Raw genomic sequence first — 18,432 nt, 5'->3', positions numbered from 1 at the left:
TTAAAATCCTGGAAGGCGTACAATAAACCCCCAGGATCAAACACATCTCTAATAGCGTATAACCAGCGCTAGAGAACAATTAAAAGTTGATGCACGGTTTTAAAATAAATGAACAAATATTTAATAAGACAAAAAAATCATATAAAATCTATCATATATAATCTATCACATATATACTGATGATCTGACAGTGTAGATGCATCTCAAAAATACACACATTAGAAAAAGTTATAAAAAAGGTTAAAAAAGTAAAAGCATGCATAAAAGACACCATTAGTCCGTTCCTGTAACAATTGATTGGTTAGAAGGAAAATTCTCTCTTTTATCTGACCCCAGGTTGATAATTTTTAGCAGCAAATAAAGGGCCTGATTCAGACCCACTCGCAAGCGGCTGTCCGCTCGCAAGTGGGTCGATGTTGTGCACTGCGCATGCGCACGACAGCGGGAGCACCGTCGTGCGCATGCGCCAGACGCGACGAGCGAAGGACTTTCCTTCGCTCGTTGTGTCTGATCAAAGGGGGCGTGCTATCGATGTTGATTGACAGCACGCCCCCTTTGGTGGGCGTGCCTCCCTGACGGGGGCGTTCCCAAGGGAACGCCTACCGTCAGAAGCCGGCCCACTGACATCACTAGTGATGTCAGTGGGAGTGATTTTGGCTCTGATAGAGCCAAAATCACTCCGGGCCTTGCGGTTGTAAAACTCAACCGCAGGCTCCGGCTCGCAGTGGCGATGGTCAAGACCATCGCGGCCATCAACCTGCACGCTCGTATAGGCTGTGGGTGGTGACCCACAGCTATACGAGCATCCAGGAGGACGCTCCATAATTATGGAGGGCGGCCCTCATTCAGAGCGTGCGGCTCTGAATGAGGGCCAAAGACTTTACCACTGATGAAAGCTGAGCGTCCATTGCTCAGCGTAACATTCTGACACACTATCCGGACTCCTGGAATCATTCTGATCCATTTGGACTCTGGACCTCATTCAGACCCGCTCGCAAGCACTGAGCACTCGCAAGCGGGTCGATGTTTAGGCCCTGCGCACGCGCAGCGGCCGCACTGCATGTGCGCAAGCCCCATGAGCGAGAAATTCTCTTGCTCCGGGGCTCGCTACCAATGGGGCGGCTGTCGATGTTGATTGACAGCTCGCCCCGTTTAGTAGGCGGGGAGGGGGGGTGGTTTCACAAACGGAGGCGTTCCTTAAGGAACACATGCCACTTTGTGGGCGGCCGCATTGACATCAGCAGTGATGTCAGTGGGGAGCTTCCTGCTCGATCAGAGCGCTCCCTGGGGCTTCCGGTTGCTGAGACCAAACCTCATGGGTCTCGTCACAAGCCCCGATGGTCGCGATGGTCTTGACCATCATCATCATCACGCTGGCATTTTGTGAGCGTCTCTGAATGAGGGTCTCTATCCCCTTTTGCCATCATCTGTTGCAGCTCTTGGATTACTCCTTGTGGATTGTGCTTCAGGCTTCCTGTTGGACTCGCTGGATGCCAGATTTTTCCCTTAAAGCGACCTTATCCATCAGCGGTAAAGTCTTTATTTGCGCGTATTATTATCTTCTAGTACATCTCTAATAGCAGCTATACCCCCTCACCCTCCAGGCCAAATATCTAGCGTTTTCTAGACCAGGGATAAACATATGATTACCCCATAACGTGTTGCTCGGGGATATAGTATGTCGCCTGCATACATTGCGGGTTATTTGCAGCCAAACCAAAGATGGAAGATGGTTTTAGGGGTATACAGGACTGCAGCTAGTGACTAAGGGTAAGCTAATTCTTCCTCCAAGGATTTATAGGAATAAGTCTCAGAACCCATCAGCCAATCAGGTACAGTTTATACCGAAAGAATACAGCATTGGTAAACGCCGAGACATGCGGCACTGCCGGTCCACCTTCAGCTTTAATTACATACATCTTGGCCCTAGATATACGTGGTTTCCCAATCCTCCATACAAACTTAAGAAATAGATTAGTAATTTTAACAATATCAGGTCTCGATAGTCTTATTGGCAACATATGAATAGTGTAGGCCAATTAGGTAATATGACTGATTTCAGCAATGCCACCCTACCCATGAGAGATAACGGGAGACCATGCCAAACCTCCCATAATATTGTTACTTCAGCTATCACAGGAGAGATAACGGGAGACCATGCCAAACGTCCAATAATCTTGTTACTTCAGTTATCACAGGAGTGACATTCAGATCATATCATTTAGTTATATCAGCTGGAATGTAAATACTTAAGGTGCGTACTCACATAACGATTTTTTTAACGATAACGACGTCGTTATCGTAAAATCGTTCATCTTTTTAAGCTGAACGATAATCGTTCATGCCCGTTCACGTTTGTAGTTTATCGAGGACTCATCCATTCTGACTGTCCAACAAACATTTTTCATTCAGAAAATCGTTCATGTTGTGCAGAATGAACGATGAACGATTTCCATTCACTGTATGCATGATTAAAAAATCATACATTGTTCATAATTTTTTTAAATCGTTCATTATTTTAGTAACCAATGATTTTTAGTGAACGATTTTCGTTCACTTTTTCAAGGGAAAATCTGAAAGAAAATCGTTCACTAAAATCGTTGGTTACTAACATCGTTGTGTGTGTATGCAGCTTTAGATATATGAGTTGCTCTCCCGCCAATCAGAATTGGCCTAAACATTGTATAGAAGAAGATATAGTAGAGGGCCCTGGAGTGTTAACATAAAGAACCTCAGACTTGTGGAGATTGACTTTATATCCAGCGTAAGAGCCAAATAGTGACAACAATGAAAGAACGACAGGGATAGACTTTGGAAGATCTGATACAAATGAGCATGTCCTCTGCAAATAAGCAAAGCTCAAGCATTAACTTCCTAAAAGGAACACCTGTAAAACCCTCATATTGATGAAGAGCTATAGCAAGGGGTTCCAATGCCAGAGCAAATGGTAGTGGTGGAAGGGGAAACCCCTGTCCTGTGCCCTTCTGAATCTCATATGTGGTAGATAAATAGCCGTTGGTAGAACCTGAGTTAATGGATCACTATATAATGCTTGAAGTACAGACACAAAATCCAAATCTTCCTAATGTTTAAATTAAATGGTCCCAAGTGACCAAATCAAAAGCCTTTTCGGCATCCATTGAAATTATAGCATGAGGCTGTGGAGCACCTGGGAGACCAAGAGCTAGCACTTTCCGTATATTGACCACTGAGTGTCTACCCAACCTAAACCCAGTTTGGTCTCTAGAATTTATAGTGGGTAAAATAAACTTCAATCGATCAGATAAAATTTTAGTTAACATTTTGTAATCAACGTCCAACAGTGATATCGGTGGATACGACCCCGGATCTTCCAGCTAACGATTAGATTTGGGCAGCACTTTGATAACAGCCGAATTAAAATATAAATCCAATCTACATTCTTTCAAGATAAAGTTACAGACATCCGTCAAGGAATCACTCGCTCTGTTTATCAATATTTTGTCACATTCTCCTGAAAGGCCATCCGGCCCCGGTGCTGTAAGTCGTTTCAATCCTGTGATAGACTTAACTACTTCTGGAACAAGCAAGGACTCAGCCTGTTCTACCAATATATGGGGCATGGAGATGTTTGCCCAAAAAGCAGTTTTCTGGGCTGTATCAATAGGATCTTTTAAATAAAGAGAGGTGTAAAAATCTCAATAATATATTTACCATTAATAACTCGAGTACATCCGGTCTGTTTAAAGCAGTAACCACTGTGGCTGATCTCTGGCTTTTCACTAGATTAGATAAAAGTCCACCAGATTTGTTTCCATGTTTGTAAAACTGGAAGTTAGAAGAGAAGGTGAGGCGGGAGGACCGCTGTTCTAACACCTATTCAAACTGAGTCCCTGCTGTTATATAATCATTCTATTACTAAGCGTTGTGGAGGATTTAAACTTAGCGTAAGTCGCAGTTAACTTCTCCACAAGTATAATGACAAAATCTATTTTTTAAAATAATCTCCCCCCTCAGGACAGATTTGGGTGTCTGCCAAAACCATAGTGGGTCAGAGCTATGACCTTGATTGTTATGTACATAATCTTGTCATTTCACCTCTATCATATTTCTAAATGCAATGGAGAAAGAGAGATATGTTGGGAAACGCCATTGGCGACAGGGTCCCATGTCCACAGACTAAGCTAGGGTGCACCACACTAGAGCATGATCAGATAAACTTATTGGAGCAATCCCAGTATCCACAACTTTAGAGAATAGGATCGAGGTTGGGAAGATGTAATCGATACGGGGTAAGGTACTATGAGCTGCAGAATACGGAGTAAGGTACTATGAGCTGCAGATAGACAGGTAAAATCTCTATCGGTGGGGCGATGCACCTCCAACCGTTTACCAAGCCTAATTGGGAAATAAAAATATTTAAGCCCAGTTTGGGCTTAATCCATAGATTATCCATTGAGGACATTGCAGTCAAATTGAAATCTCCCCCAACCAATAGTTGAGAGTCCATATACGGGTACAATCCCCGGAGAAAGACTTTAGAACAGGTTGTAGGGGCTTAGACATTACACAACATGAAAATCTCAGATGTCACTGATACCATATAAATAACATACCTCCCATCAGGGTCAGCAACAGTGGACTGAATTTTTGGATTTAAACTCTCCTTTATCAGTATCGCTACCCCTCTGGCCTTGGATGGATAAGAGGCATGCACCACCACAGAAAACCCCAATAGAGATAACTTAGCTGTTTCCGCATTTGTCAAATGTGTTTCTTGTAACATTACTATATCGATTTGCATTTTTTTAGGGTACAAAATATTTTTTTTTTCCTTTTTATAGGGGAAATTATTCCTCCAACATTCCAGGAACACACTTTTAACTCAGACATAAATCAAGGAATTGAGAATGGAAGTCAAAGTGAAAATATATATATCTAATCCAACATATAAACCAAAGACTCATGGCCTGCCGCGCTAGGGTTACCAACTCCACCTCAGAAAAAAACAATTATAAATAACATTAATGAAAAAACTAAAATTTTCCAAAAAAGTTCACAAAAAGGTAAAAAAAAAATTAATTAAAAACAAATCAACACAGATAAAACAAATTATACAGAGGAATAACTTGAGCATCTAGTGGACATAGTTATAAAACAATTAAATGCATGAATAACAAATAGACCATAAAGAAATCCCAGATACAGTATATGTCTTATAAAATTGTCTATAGAATAAGATAAGAGGTGCGAGCAGCAATGTGTTAGCCAGACAAATAACCCATAAGGATAGTGTTGTATACTAACTCGCTGTCTGCTTATTAGTTCTGTGATAGACTTGCACCTAAAGATAACATATATATTGACAGCCAAGCCACATCACCACCTAAACATAACGGTAAATACAGTATCATTATAATAAGAAAAAAACAGGGAGATTCCTTATTCCGTTAATAAATGAAGGAAATGAAGGCGGTCTTGCAATGTCTCTGAGAACATCAAACCTAGAAAGAAAACCAAAGTGTCAGTGATATAATTATAAGAGAAATGTACAGAAAATATGTTGAGAGTTCTCATCTAGGTTATGATGTAACCACTCCCAGGAGAAGACCATGATGACCATAACAAGGATAATACAACTTTCATCTGAAAAGTATGCAATTATCAAATGAGCATCAAACATAAATGAGACAACGGGCAATAAAAGAACAGTAGAGATAGTACAAACAATACATATATATAATAGAGATGTGCAGGTTCGGTTACTCGGATTTACTCGGTTCTTTTTGCCTAAATTATCTCAAGTTCAGATTAGTTTGGATTTATTTCATTGGCTATCCAAAACACGTGATAGCTGATAGCCAATAAAATGCAGTTTTTGAGATCCGAACAAGTCCGAGTAAAACCGAACCCGCACATCTCTAATACTTAGTTATTCTGATCCATGTCAGAAATCAGTGTGGAGTCGGTCTGTTCTTGATAGGCTTGTGTATCAGCTACAGTGGTAACGTCTCTAGGACCTTGCGATGTGAATAATCTCAGCCGAGCAGGATAGAGGATGGCAAAACGTTGACCAGTCTGCACAAGCTGAGAGCAGACCGGAGTCATTTCTCTGCGGGCTCTGGATACTTCTGCATTATAATCCTGAAAAATGGAAATACGTTTACCATGCCAGGAGAGCGAGCCTTTTTTCCTGGCAGTAGACCAAATTAGTTCCTTATGGCAGAAGTTTAGACACTTAAATATAACTGCACGAGGTCTTGTATGATGAGAATCATGAAAAGTTCCATGGACCTTAATTCCTCCGAGAGGCCAAGAAGCTCAGGAAGATCAGATAATAGAAATTTGGTCATATCGGGGCCCTTGACAGACTCGCTTAGTCCCACCTGGTGGAGATTGTTGTGTCTCGACCAATTTTCGAGGTCATCAACCTTGGAGAGTAGCTGTTGTTGTATGGTAGTTAGTGAAGACACTTGTTTCAGTTCAGTGATATCATGAAAATTACCCCCAATACGGTTCTCATTTTCAGAGACTTGATGTGATATACCAGACAACTGCGATTTTATTTCTGCTACTGCACCCTGAAATTTGTCAGCCTGTGTTTGCAGTGACGGTTCAACAGTTTCTTGAATAATCATATACAGAAAAGACAGTAATTCCTAGCGCATACCTTACAGTATAGTATATATCCAAATCGTTAGGTTCATAAAATTAATGACTCAAAGTCTCAGTAATCTAATATGACATTTATCAGTGATAAAATCTACTAAGCGTATCACGTACTAAGTGTATCACCACCAGATATTTTGATATTTATACATAAGGACATTATCCCCTGAAATACATTATTACAAGTGGGGTTATTTCACTACACACAAAAGTTATGCATACGTTTCTGGATTTTATATGTTATATGTTGTACCAATGTGTCATTTTTTTATGTTAATGTGATATATGTTGTCATGTGGTAATTTCCTATGTTTTGTATACCGGTATTAGGTGTTTGCACTTCAGATAGTTTTTAACGAATTGATACAGTATTTACATATTTTTTTAAATATTTTATATCTTTATGAACCTACCTAATCGTTATTAAATCCAAAGATTCCTTTTAGTGGATTTTATCACCAATAAATGTCATATTAGATTACTGAGACTCTGAGTATGACAATCGTATATTTGCTCACAAACACTGGAAATTAGCCAAAAATGTTTGTTCAGACAAATTGGTTAAAACACACAAATGTAATAAATGTGAACAATTTTTTTGTCCTTTTTTCAGTGTTTAAATCCATATGATGGACTGTCATGTGCTCCCATACATTACCAGGTTTTCATTCTAACCAGCCAGCTGGACAGATATCTGACAGTGTATGGCCAGCTTAAGAGCTGGAACTAAAGCAGAGCTGAGTGGTGACTGATTGCAGCTGTAGCTAAAGCAGAGCTGAGTGGTGACCGATTGCAGCTGGAGATAAAGCAGAGCTGAGTGGTGACCGATTGCAGCTGGAGATAAAGCAGAGCTGAGTGGTGACTGATTGCAGCTGGAGCTAAAGCAGAGCTGAGTGGTGACTGCAGCTGGAGCTAAAGCAGAGCTGAGCGGTGACTGATTGCAGCTGGAGCTAAAGCAGAGCTGAGCGGTGACTGATTGCAGCTGGAGCTAAAGCAGAGCTGAGCGGTGACCGATTGCAACTGGAGCTAAAGCAGACTGAGCAGTGACAGAGAGCAGCTATAACTGCAGGACACAGCAATAACACAAGGGAGCACAGAGAACTAGCACACAGCTATAACTGCAGAACACAGCTATAACACAAGGGAGCACAGAGAACTAGCACACAGCTATAACTGCAGGATACAGCTATAACACAAGGGAGCACAGAGAACTAGCACACAGCTATAACTGCAGAACACAGCTATAACACAAGGGAGCACAGAGAACTAGCACACAGCTATAACTGCAGGATACAGCTATAACACAAGGGAGCACAGAGAACTAGCACACAGCTAGCACTGCAGGATACAGCTATAACACAAGGGAGCACAGAGAACTAGCGCACAGCTATAACTGCAGAACACAGCTATAACACAAGGGAGCACAGAGAACTAGCGCACAGCTATAACTGCAGGATACAGCTATAACACAAGGGAGCTCAGAGAACTAGCGCACAGCTAGCACTGCAGGATACAGCTATAACACAAGGGTGCACAGAGAACTAGCGCACAGCTAGCACTGCAGGATACAGCTATAACACAAGGGAGCACAGAGAACTAGCACACAGCTAGCACTGCAGGATACAGCTATAACACAAGGGAGCACAGAGAACTAGCACACAGCTATAACTGCAGGACACAGCTATAACACAAGGGAGCACAGAGAACTAGCACACAGCTAGTACTTCAGGATACAGCTATAACACAAGGGAGCACAGAGAACTAGCACACAGCTAGCACTGCAGGATACCGCTATAACACAAGGGAGCACAGAGAACTAGCGCACAGCTAGCACTGCAGGATACAGCAATAACACAAGGGAGCACAGAGAACTAGCGCACAGCTAGCACTGCAGGATACAGCAATAACACAAGGGAGCACAGAGAACTAGCGCACAGCTATAACTGCAGGATACAGCTATAACACAAGGGAGCACAGAGAACTAGCGCACAGCTAGCACTGCAGGATACAGCTATAACACAAGGGAGCACAGAGAACTAGCGCACAGCTAGCACTGCAGGATACAGCAATAACACAAGGGAGCACAGAGAACTAGCGCACAGCTATAACTGCAGGATACAGCTATAACACAAGGGAGCACAGAGAACTAGCGCACAGCTAGCACTGCAGGATACAGCTATAACACAAGGGAGCACAGAGAACTAGCGCACAGCTAGCACTGCAGGATACAGCTATAACACAAGGGAGCACAGAGAACTAGCGCACAGCTAGCACTGCAGGATACAGCTTTAACACAAGGGAGCACAGAGAACTAGCGCACAGCTAGCACTGCAGGATACAGCAATAACACAATGGAGCACAGAGAACTAGCGCACAGCTATAACTGCAGGATACAGCTATAACACAAGGGAGCACAGAGAACTAGCACACAGCTATAACTGCAGGATACAGCTATAACACAAGGGAGCACAGAGAACTAGCACACAGCTATAACTGCAGGATACAGCTATAACACAAGGGAGCACAGAGAACTAGCGCGCAGCTAGCACTGTGTATAACGTTGCACTGGCAACTAAAGGACTTCCACACAGCCATTAAGTATCCAAGGAAGGTGCATGATTGGTTGCTAGGACTCCCAGGATGATGCTGTGACTGGATAGGCAGAACAGGTCACATACCCAAGTGTTTGATCCCAGCATCAGCAGAGTTGCAGGGACATGTGTCCTCTGCGGGACACATCCGTTGCCGGCACTGGGACAGTGAGGTCCCCAGCGTCGATGCAGACACCGCGGGCACCTGGTGAAGGGACCGCCTGGTCCCTTTCATCAGTGCCAATGGTACAGTGGCGCCGGGAGAAGCTTGGCTCCGGGCGCAAGCTCAGCGGAGCTTGGTGCCCGGCAGCCAAGAAGTGGCGGGTAGCCGGCGCTGGGACAGAGTACCTGCTCCCAGCGCCGGTCAAGCGTTGGGCACGGCGCTCCGTGCGGCGGGTGTTTGGCTCTGGCCGCAAGCCAAACCTGGCTCGCGGGCCAGCAGCCAATCAGAGACGGACGCGACGAGCAAATCGTGGCTCGCTGCGTCATAGCCCCGCCCACTCGCGCCGTCTTGTATTAGACGGCGCCGAGCGGGAAAAGGAAGTTCGGCGGCGGAGAGGGAGGAAAGACCTCCCGAAGAGCGGAAGATCGGCGCGTCAACAGGGGCGGCGGCCGCGGAAGAGGCCAGAAGACGCCGCTGTCGAGTGAAGACAGGCGGCGCCGACTGGAAGAAGAAAAGAAGGCGGCGCCGCTGGCCAGGATGGGCCAGCGGCCGAAGAATGCGGGGGAGGGAAGTAAAAGAGCAACACGAAGTTCCCCCCGCAGCCTCTTTCAACGTAGCAGGTAGGCCCTCCGTGAGGCCCACCATATACCCCCCCTCCCTAGACCGCCAGGGTTGTCGGGCACTAGGCCCGTGCGCAAATAGGCGGGCACAAGGCCCAGGGCACAATAGCGGGCATTAGGCCCCATTAAAGGATTGGCCCTTAATCAGGTGTGAGTGGCCTGGGTACTAGGCCCAGGTCACTAAATAATAAAGTAGCCGGGCAACTGCCCGAGCCACCCAAAATATAAGGTGGTCTGGGCATTAGGCCCGGACCGCTAAGTGAGCCCCACAGATAGGCAGGCAAATAGGCCTGAGCTCCATAAAAAGTGGTCTGGGCATTAGGCCCAGGCCACTACCAGTGCCCAACGTTAGGCAGGAACCTAGACCTGAGCTACAATATAGAAAAAGGGGACTCTGGGCAGTAGGCCCAAGTCCCTCGTGTACCCTGCAGTAGGCAGGCATAAGCCCTGAGCCGCTGGTAAGACCCTGGGCGTTAGGCCCAGGGCCCTGAGCCCATTAGGTGTGCCCCTCATATAGAAAGGTAGCCCCGCATAGATGATTAGAGGTGTGAGCAGTGGTGGAGAGCTGTCCGGCTCCCACCAGTGAGCTAGAGTTTCCCCCAGTTACTAAGAAGAGGAGCTGGCCAGCTCTGGATAGGTAGGTAGCAGACATTTAAAGGGACAGCACCGTGTTTTGCTCTTGTATACTTATAGTCTGTGATTGGTGTTCCGTGCAGGGCAAAAGTTTAGTTATTGTTATATCTGTCGCACTACACACACTGTAGGTTGAGGGTGATGCTGTTTTAGTATGTGTAGTTGCTTGACATAGGTTTAGGCCCTGCACGGCTGTGTGGTGTATCTCCTTACAGGGACCTGTAGGCGAGTGAGCGGACGAAGAGCAAGAGTGGACAAGGTGAGAAATATCTGTGTGTACTGTCTCTCCCTGTTTGTTTGTCACTATCTATCTCTCCTTCCTTCTGGGCGGACGGTGAACCTTGCAACCCGCTGCAAGGACGGATCTTCACCTGGTGCGTGAGTACCTATAGGTGAAAATTCGGGATCTGAGGCCAAAAGTGCCAGTGATGATCTTCACTTAAAACCTGAATTTATCCCTCGGTTCGGTAGGGCGTGTCGGTCGACGTGAGGAAGGACGGTACTCACCTCGTCTCCTTCCCCCTAGGTCATTGTGTCCGTGTTCTATTTGGAAGTTCCAGGACCGTCTGTTCAACACACGGCCTGAAGGTGAGAGGGTGCGACGCAAGGTGAGGAACAGACGTACACCTGCACGGCAGCAGGCACTGCACCGCACCCACCTCTCACACATGAGCCACAGCCTGCAGCCCAGCCACCGTCCCTCAGGACTCACCTGCACACATGCACCACCGGAAGCCAGTACCCCAGCCGAAGGGACCCCGCCAGAGCACCCGGACAGGTAAGGTCCGCAACCTCCGGCGCTGCACAGCCCTGGTCGTGACAAGGATTCTATCAGGAGATACATTGTACAAAACATTATACTCTGGCTAATTTGTCTGTACTGTAAAAGGAATCAGATGATATTCTCTATGAAAGATCTGTTTTGGGATCACCAGTGAATGTGAAATAGACATGAGTACAGAGAATAAAACACTGATCAATATTGAGAGATTAAGAATAATTTATTATCACAATATATAACGATATATAACAAGTGAGAAAGACACGTATATATACACATAAATATGAGCAATTAATGGTAGGGCCGTACGGCTCAGAATTTCCTTATTACACACGCTTCATTATATATTCACATTTCTTATTCTCTTTCTTTTAATATCTCACTGACTGCATATAATCTATACATGTTACAGCTAACAATAAGTTATATATTATACATGTGCATCAATGACTGACAACCTCTTCTAGTTCTTCCTTGGTGTTAGCAGAACAAGGCAGTGACCCTCCTGATGAGTAGAGGAGACCATTGGCAGAGAGGAGGTCACAAAGAGTAGATTGGAGACATGAGGTGATTGTGGGCTGTCAGTAGTGATACTGATATCACCCATGATGATGGTGGAGATGTCTGAGGATAGGAAGTGAGGGAGCCAGGCAGAAATATGTTCCAGAGATTGTTGGGGTTGCCCAGGTGGGCGATAGACAGCAACACGCAGGGAGAAAGGGGTGACAGTCCTGATAGAATGTACAAATGATGTAATGTGAGTGATGGTACCTGTGGGAGAACTGTGTATGTGATAGATTGGGACAGTAATATTCCAACCCCTCCTCCTTTACTATTACCAGGCCTGGAGGTGTGTGTGACGTGTAGATCACCGTGTGACAGTGCTACAGGGGAGGGAGTGTATGATTGTGTGACAGTGCTGCAGTGGAGGGAGTGTCTGATTGTGTGACAGTGCTGCAGGGGAGGGAGTGTCTGATTGTGTGACAGTGCTGCAGGGGAGGGAGTGTCTGATTGTGTGACAGTGCTGCAGGGGAGGGAGTGTCTGATTGTGTGACAGTGCTGCAGGGGAGGGAGTGACTGATTGTGTGACAGTGCTGCAGGGGAGGGAGTGACTGATTGTGTGACAGTGCTGCAGGGGAGGGAGTGTCTGATTGTGTGACAGTGCTGCAGGGGAGGGAGTGTCTGTGTGACAGTGCTGCAGGGGAGGGAGTGTCTGTGTGACAGTGCTGCAGGGGAGGGAGTGTCTGATTGTGTGACAGTGCTGCAGGGGAGGGAGCGTCTGATTGTGTGACAGTGCTGCAGGGGAGGGAGCGTCTGATTGTGTGACAGTGCTGCAGAGGGAGTGTCTGATTGTGTGACAGTACTGCAGGGGAGGGAGTGACTGATTGTGTGACAGTGCTGCAGGGGAGGGAGTGTCTGATTGTGTGACAGTGCTGCAAGGGAGGGAGTGTCTGATGGTGTGACAGTGCTGCAGGGGAGGGAGTGTCTGATGGTGTGACAGTGCTGCAGGGGAGGGAGTGTCTGATTGTGCGACAGTGCTGCAGGGGAGGGAGTGACTGATTGTGTGAGCCATGTTTCTGTTATCGCCAGAAGGTTGAGGTTCTATGAGATAAAGAGTCATGGATGGATGTAAATTTGTTGCAGATGGAGCAGCATTCCATAAGGCACATTATAGTGACTGGGAGCAGGGGCTGGCTGGCAACTTTTAGCCTGGGGGGCAAATGCATGCAGGTGGCCCTGGCAGAGGAGTAGCGTGTAGCCAGGGTGCCCGAAAGAACGTGCATGCTACGGCGCCCCCCCCCCCAAGTGTTCTAGGGAGGAGGCGGGTCCATATGGGATTAATGTAAGGTAAAAATAAAGATTAGGGGCAGCCCTGTCGTAGTGCCCATATGCAGTGCCACAGGAGAGGACACCCGTATCGAGTAGTGCCCCCAGTAGTGATCCCCCCTATGCAGTGCCCCTTGTGCCCCCAGTAGTAAGCCCCTTATAGTGCCCCCAGTAACCCTTATGCAGTGCCCCTTAAATAGTGGCCCCAGTTGTAGTCTTCCCCCTATGCAGTACCCCAACTATTGCCCTGTATATAGAGCCACCAGCAGTGGTCCCTCGATGCAGTGCCCCCAGTGGTAGTCCCCTCCCCCCTATGTAGTGCCCCTAGTAGTAGTCCCCTCCCCCCTATGCAATGCCCCTAGTAGTAGTCCCCTCACCTTGTAGTGCCCCTAGTAGTAGTCCCCCCTTGTAGTGCCCCCAGTAGTATTCCCCCCCCTTGTAGTGCCCCCAGTAGTAGTCCCCCCCCTTGTAGTGACCCCAGTAGTAGCAGTCCCCCCCTTGTAGTGCCCCCAGTAGTAGTAGTCTCCCCCCTTGTAGCGCCCCCAGTAGTAGTAGTCCCACCCTTTGTAGTGCCCCCAGTAGTGGTCTCCTCCTTATAGTGCCAGACCCCCCGCAGTAGACACATATTAAAAAAAAAAAAACACTTACCTGACACCGGCTCCTGCTCCCGCCGCCGAGATCAGCTCCTCCGTCTGCCGCTTTGCATTATGGGAGTGACGCGTCATGGGACTCCCATTACCCACAGTGGGAGCCGGAAGATGTCCGGCTCTGGCAGTGGGAGCAGCAGCCGATGAGAGTCTGTCTGACTCTCATCAGCTGCTAAAGCAAACACACAGCTGCCGGCTCCGGCGGCTGTGTGTTTGTGCTGTGTAGCGCTGACCGTCCGGTCAGCGCTACACACGCGGTGCAGTCTGTGGACGCTGCGGCCCGGGGGGCACATGGCACCCTGCCCCCCGGCCCAGCCCGCCACTGCCTGGGAGGGTGATGGGAGAAACATGATGTTTATGAGGTTTCTTGGATTTATGGTCCGTTATGAGTGGGGCCTAGATTTGGAGATATGTCACCAGCAAATAGAAGCAGGAGAGAGATAATTATAGTTGTAGGAGGTGTATGAAAGATTTTTATGGTGACAGGTTAAGGATGTTTGTCAGTGTATATAGATAAGAAAATAGCTCATGTGTGTATATAATAGGGGAGTATAGTAATGAGGAGGCAATGTGTACAGAGGGGTGAGATACAGGGAGAGTGACAGATGTAATAGCCTTAGAGAAGATACCATGGAGTGATATAGGAAAAAGCTCATGTGTGTATATAAGAGGGAAGTAGCGTAATGAGGAGGCAATGTGTACAGAGGGGTGACATACAGGGAGAGTGACGGATGTAATAGCCTTAGAGAAGATACCATGGAGTGATATAGGAAAAAGCTCATGTGTGTATATAAGAGGGGAGTAGAGTAATGAGGCGGCAATGTGTACAGAGGGTGAGATACAGGGAGAGTGACAGATGTAATAGCCTTAGAGAAGATACCATGGAGTGACATAGGAAAAAGCTCATGTGTGTATATAAGAGGGGAGTAGCGTAATGAGGAGGCAATGTGTACAGAGGGGTGACATACAGGGAGAGTGACGGATGTAATAGCCTTAGAGAAGATACCATGGAGTGAAATAGGAAAAAGCTCATGTGTGTATATAAGAGGGGAGTAGAGTAATGAGGTGGCAATGTGTACAGAGGGGTGACATACAGGGAGAGTGATGGGAGTAATAGCCTTAGAGAAGATACCATGCAGTGATATAGGAAAAAGCTCATGTGTGTATATAAGAGGGGAGTAGAGTAATGAGGCAGCAATGTGTACAGAGGGGTGACATACAGGGAGAGTGACAGATGTAATAGCCTTAGAGAAGATACCATGGAGTGATATAGGAAAAAGCTCATGCGTGTATATAAGAGGGGAGTAGAGTAATGAGGTGGCAATGTGTACAGAGGGGTGACATACAGGGAGAGTGACGTATGTAATAGCCTTAGAGAAGATACCATGGAGTGATATAGGAAAAAGCTCATGTGTGTATATAAGAGGGGAGTATAGTAATGAGGAGACAATGTGTACAGAGGGGTGAGATACAGGGAGAGTGACAGATGTAATAGCCTTAGAGAAGATACCATGGAGTGATATAGGAAAAAGCTCATGTGTGTATATAAGAGGGGAGTAGCGTAATGAGGAGGCAATGTGTACAGAGGGGTGACATACAGGGAGAGTGACGGATGTAATAGCCTTAGAGAAGATACCATGGAGTGATATAGGAAAAAGCTCATGTGTGTATATAAGAGGGGAGTAGAGTAATGAGGTGGCAATGTGTACAGAGGGGTGACATACAGGGAGAGTGATGGGAGTAATAGCCTTAGAGAAGATACCATGCAGTGATATAGGAAAAAGCTCATGTGTGTATATAAGAGGGGAGTAGAGTAATGAGGCAGCAATGTGTACAGAGGGGTGACATACAGGGAGAGTGACAGATGTAATTGCCTTAGAGAAGATACCATGGAGTGATATAGGAAAAAGCTCATGTGTGTATATAAGAGGGGAGTAGAGTAATGAGGTGGCAATGTGTACAGAGGGGTGACATACAGGGAGAGTAACGGATGTAATAGCCTTAGAGAAGATACCATGGAGTGATATAGGAAAAAGCTCGTGTGTGTATATAAGAGGGGAGTAGAGTAATGAGGTGGCAATGTGTACAGAGGGTTGACATACAGGGAGAGTGACGGATGTAATAGCCTTAGAGAAGATACCATGGAGTGATATTAGAACAATCAATATTTAAAACATGTTGATTTTGGATTAAAAGGGTGAAAATTGTAGGACAGTACATAAACAAATGTCAAGTTTGAATATGAAGTTACCTGGTCACAGATGGTGATCAATGTTTGTTACACTGTTTTTTTTTTAACTTGTTTAGAAAACCCACTTAGTTATTCTACACTTTGTGTATTACCACAGTTAGTTGCCCCCTCAGCTAGCTGCCCCCTAAGACTGAATAGTAAGATATAGTCTGGCTGATAAGACACAGACCTACATCTAAGGCAATTGGTCAGTGGAATGAAATGCAGAGTGATGAAAGGACATACATAGCACTGTGTGTGTGTAAGTATATAACAGGCAGTGTGCTACTATAATCTATGCTTCACTGATCCCCATCACACACAGGTAATGACAATTACAGCAACTCATTACATCACATACGTATAACATCAGATGGAAGATGTGATGTTCTCCACGATGGACTGACATTGGGAATATATCACCACATGGATCTCTTGGCTAGAGTTTAAGGAGACTGAAGACTACTTGCTTTCGGTTAGCAACACAAAAACATCTTTCCCTCCCTGCTCTTTGCAATGTCTGTTCCCTTCTGTTGTACATGATTGTGAAATATATACTTCTCTTTTATTACAGGTTGATTGTTGGGTGGAAAATGTACCAATGTTTAGTCTACTGATGACGCTGTTTATTGTCTATTCTACTATTGCTGATACTGAAAACACAAAAGATTAGCCCAAAAAAATTTAAGCATTTGAATAATTTAAAGTATTATGTTTTATGTCTTTCAGCTCATGTTTTTTTTTATGTATTATTTGATGTGTAATAAGATTTGATTTCTGTGAAAAACATTTCCCACACTCCGAGCATGGAAATGGCTTCTCCCCTGTGTGACGTCTCTGATGTGTAACAAGAGATGATTTCTTTCTTAAACATTTCCCACACTCAGAGCATGGAAAAGGTTTATCCCCTGTGTGAGTTCTCTGATGTGTAACAAGCAGTGATTTCTGGGTAAACCATTTCCCACACTCAGAGCATGGAAATGGTTTCTCCCCTGTGTGATGTCTCTGATGTCTAATAAGAACTGCTTTCTCTGTGAAACATTTCCCACACTCAGAGCATAGAAACGGTCTTTCCCCTGTGTGAGTTCTATGATGTGTAACAAGATTTGATTTTGCTGTAAAACATTTCCCACACTCAGAACATGGAAATGGTTTCTCCCCTGTGTGATATCTCTGATGTATAACAAGATGTGATTTCTTTGAGAAACATTTCCCACACTCAGAGCATGGAAATGGTTTCTCACCTGCGTGACATCTCTGATGTGTAACAAGACTTGTTTTCCTTGTGAAACATTTCCCACACTCAGAGCATGGAAATGGTTTCTCCCCTGTGTGATATCTCTGATGTGTAACAAGACTGGTTTTCCTTGTGAAAAATTTCCCACATTCAGAACAGAAAAAGTTTTTATCACCTTGGTGAGCTGTACTGTGTGTAGCAATATTGGAGGTATCAGGGGAACATTTCTCATGATTAGAGGGACCAGATGATATATCTGCACTGTGACATTCTGGATGCAAATATTGAGTAATGGGGACGTCTCTTGAAGAACCCTCTCTGATGTTGTCTTCTTTTTTAAAATGTAAACACAAAATGAGATCTCCTTCTGAGGTATTCTTGATTGTGCGTCCATCTGTAGGAAATAAAATAAAGTGTATGGATAGAATTCCTACAATTACTAAGTTCTCAATGTTTAGTGGTTTTGTTTCTTTTTCCAGATTGTAATTATGATACATTTACAAAATAACAAAGATGACTCTTGTCTTAAAATATAAAGAGAATCACATAACCTAGCAATGACAGCCCTCGTCAGTTGGCATTGGATATTTCATGGTTTGTACATTTGTGTAGCATATACTGTGGGTGAAAGGTATAGACAGCACCTAAGGGATGGTATAGTGGCAATGTGCAGCACATAATGTGGGTGAGGGGTATAGACAGCACATAAGGGGGTGTATAGTAGTAATGTGCAGCATATACTGTGGGTGAAAGGTATAGACAGCACCTAAGGGATGGTATAGTGGCAATGTGCAGCACATAATGTGGGTGAGGGGTATAGGCTGCACATAAGGGGGTGTATAGTAGTACTGTGCAGCATATACTGTGGGTGAGGGGTATAGGCAGCACATAAGGGGGTGTATAGTAGTACTGTGCAGCATATACTGTGGGTGAGGGGTATAATGGGGTGTATAGTAGTAATGTGCAGCATATACTGTGGGTAAGGGGTATAGACAGCACATAAGGGGGTGTAAAGTAGTAATGTATAGCATATACTGTGGGTGGGGGGTATAGGT

The 18,432-nt window shown here is 45.3% G+C and overlaps 1 protein-coding gene across 1 annotated transcript in view; it reads right to left on the bottom strand.

Moving 5' to 3' along the window:
• Nucleotides 1-15,424: 15,424 nt before the first annotated feature.
• LOC148443391 (uncharacterized) overlaps nt 15,425-18,432 on the bottom strand; it is an 89,136-nt gene continuing 86,128 nt past the window's right edge. Inside the window, exon 18 of the mRNA XM_088462892.1 lies at nt 15,425-17,771. Coding sequence (XP_088319018.1) covers nt 16,825-17,771 — 947 coding nt within the window. The 3' untranslated portion in view covers nt 15,425-16,824. The remainder of the gene's footprint in view (nt 17,772-18,432) is intronic.

Source organism: Taudactylus pleione, unplaced genomic scaffold, assembly GCF_031769625.1.
Source record: "Taudactylus pleione unplaced genomic scaffold, aTauple2 ptg001285l, whole genome shotgun sequence".
Classification (NCBI taxonomy): domain Eukaryota; kingdom Metazoa; phylum Chordata; class Amphibia; order Anura; family Myobatrachidae; genus Taudactylus; species Taudactylus pleione.
The sequence above is the reverse complement of the archived record's forward strand: the minus strand, read 5'-3'. Positions and strand labels throughout refer to the sequence as shown.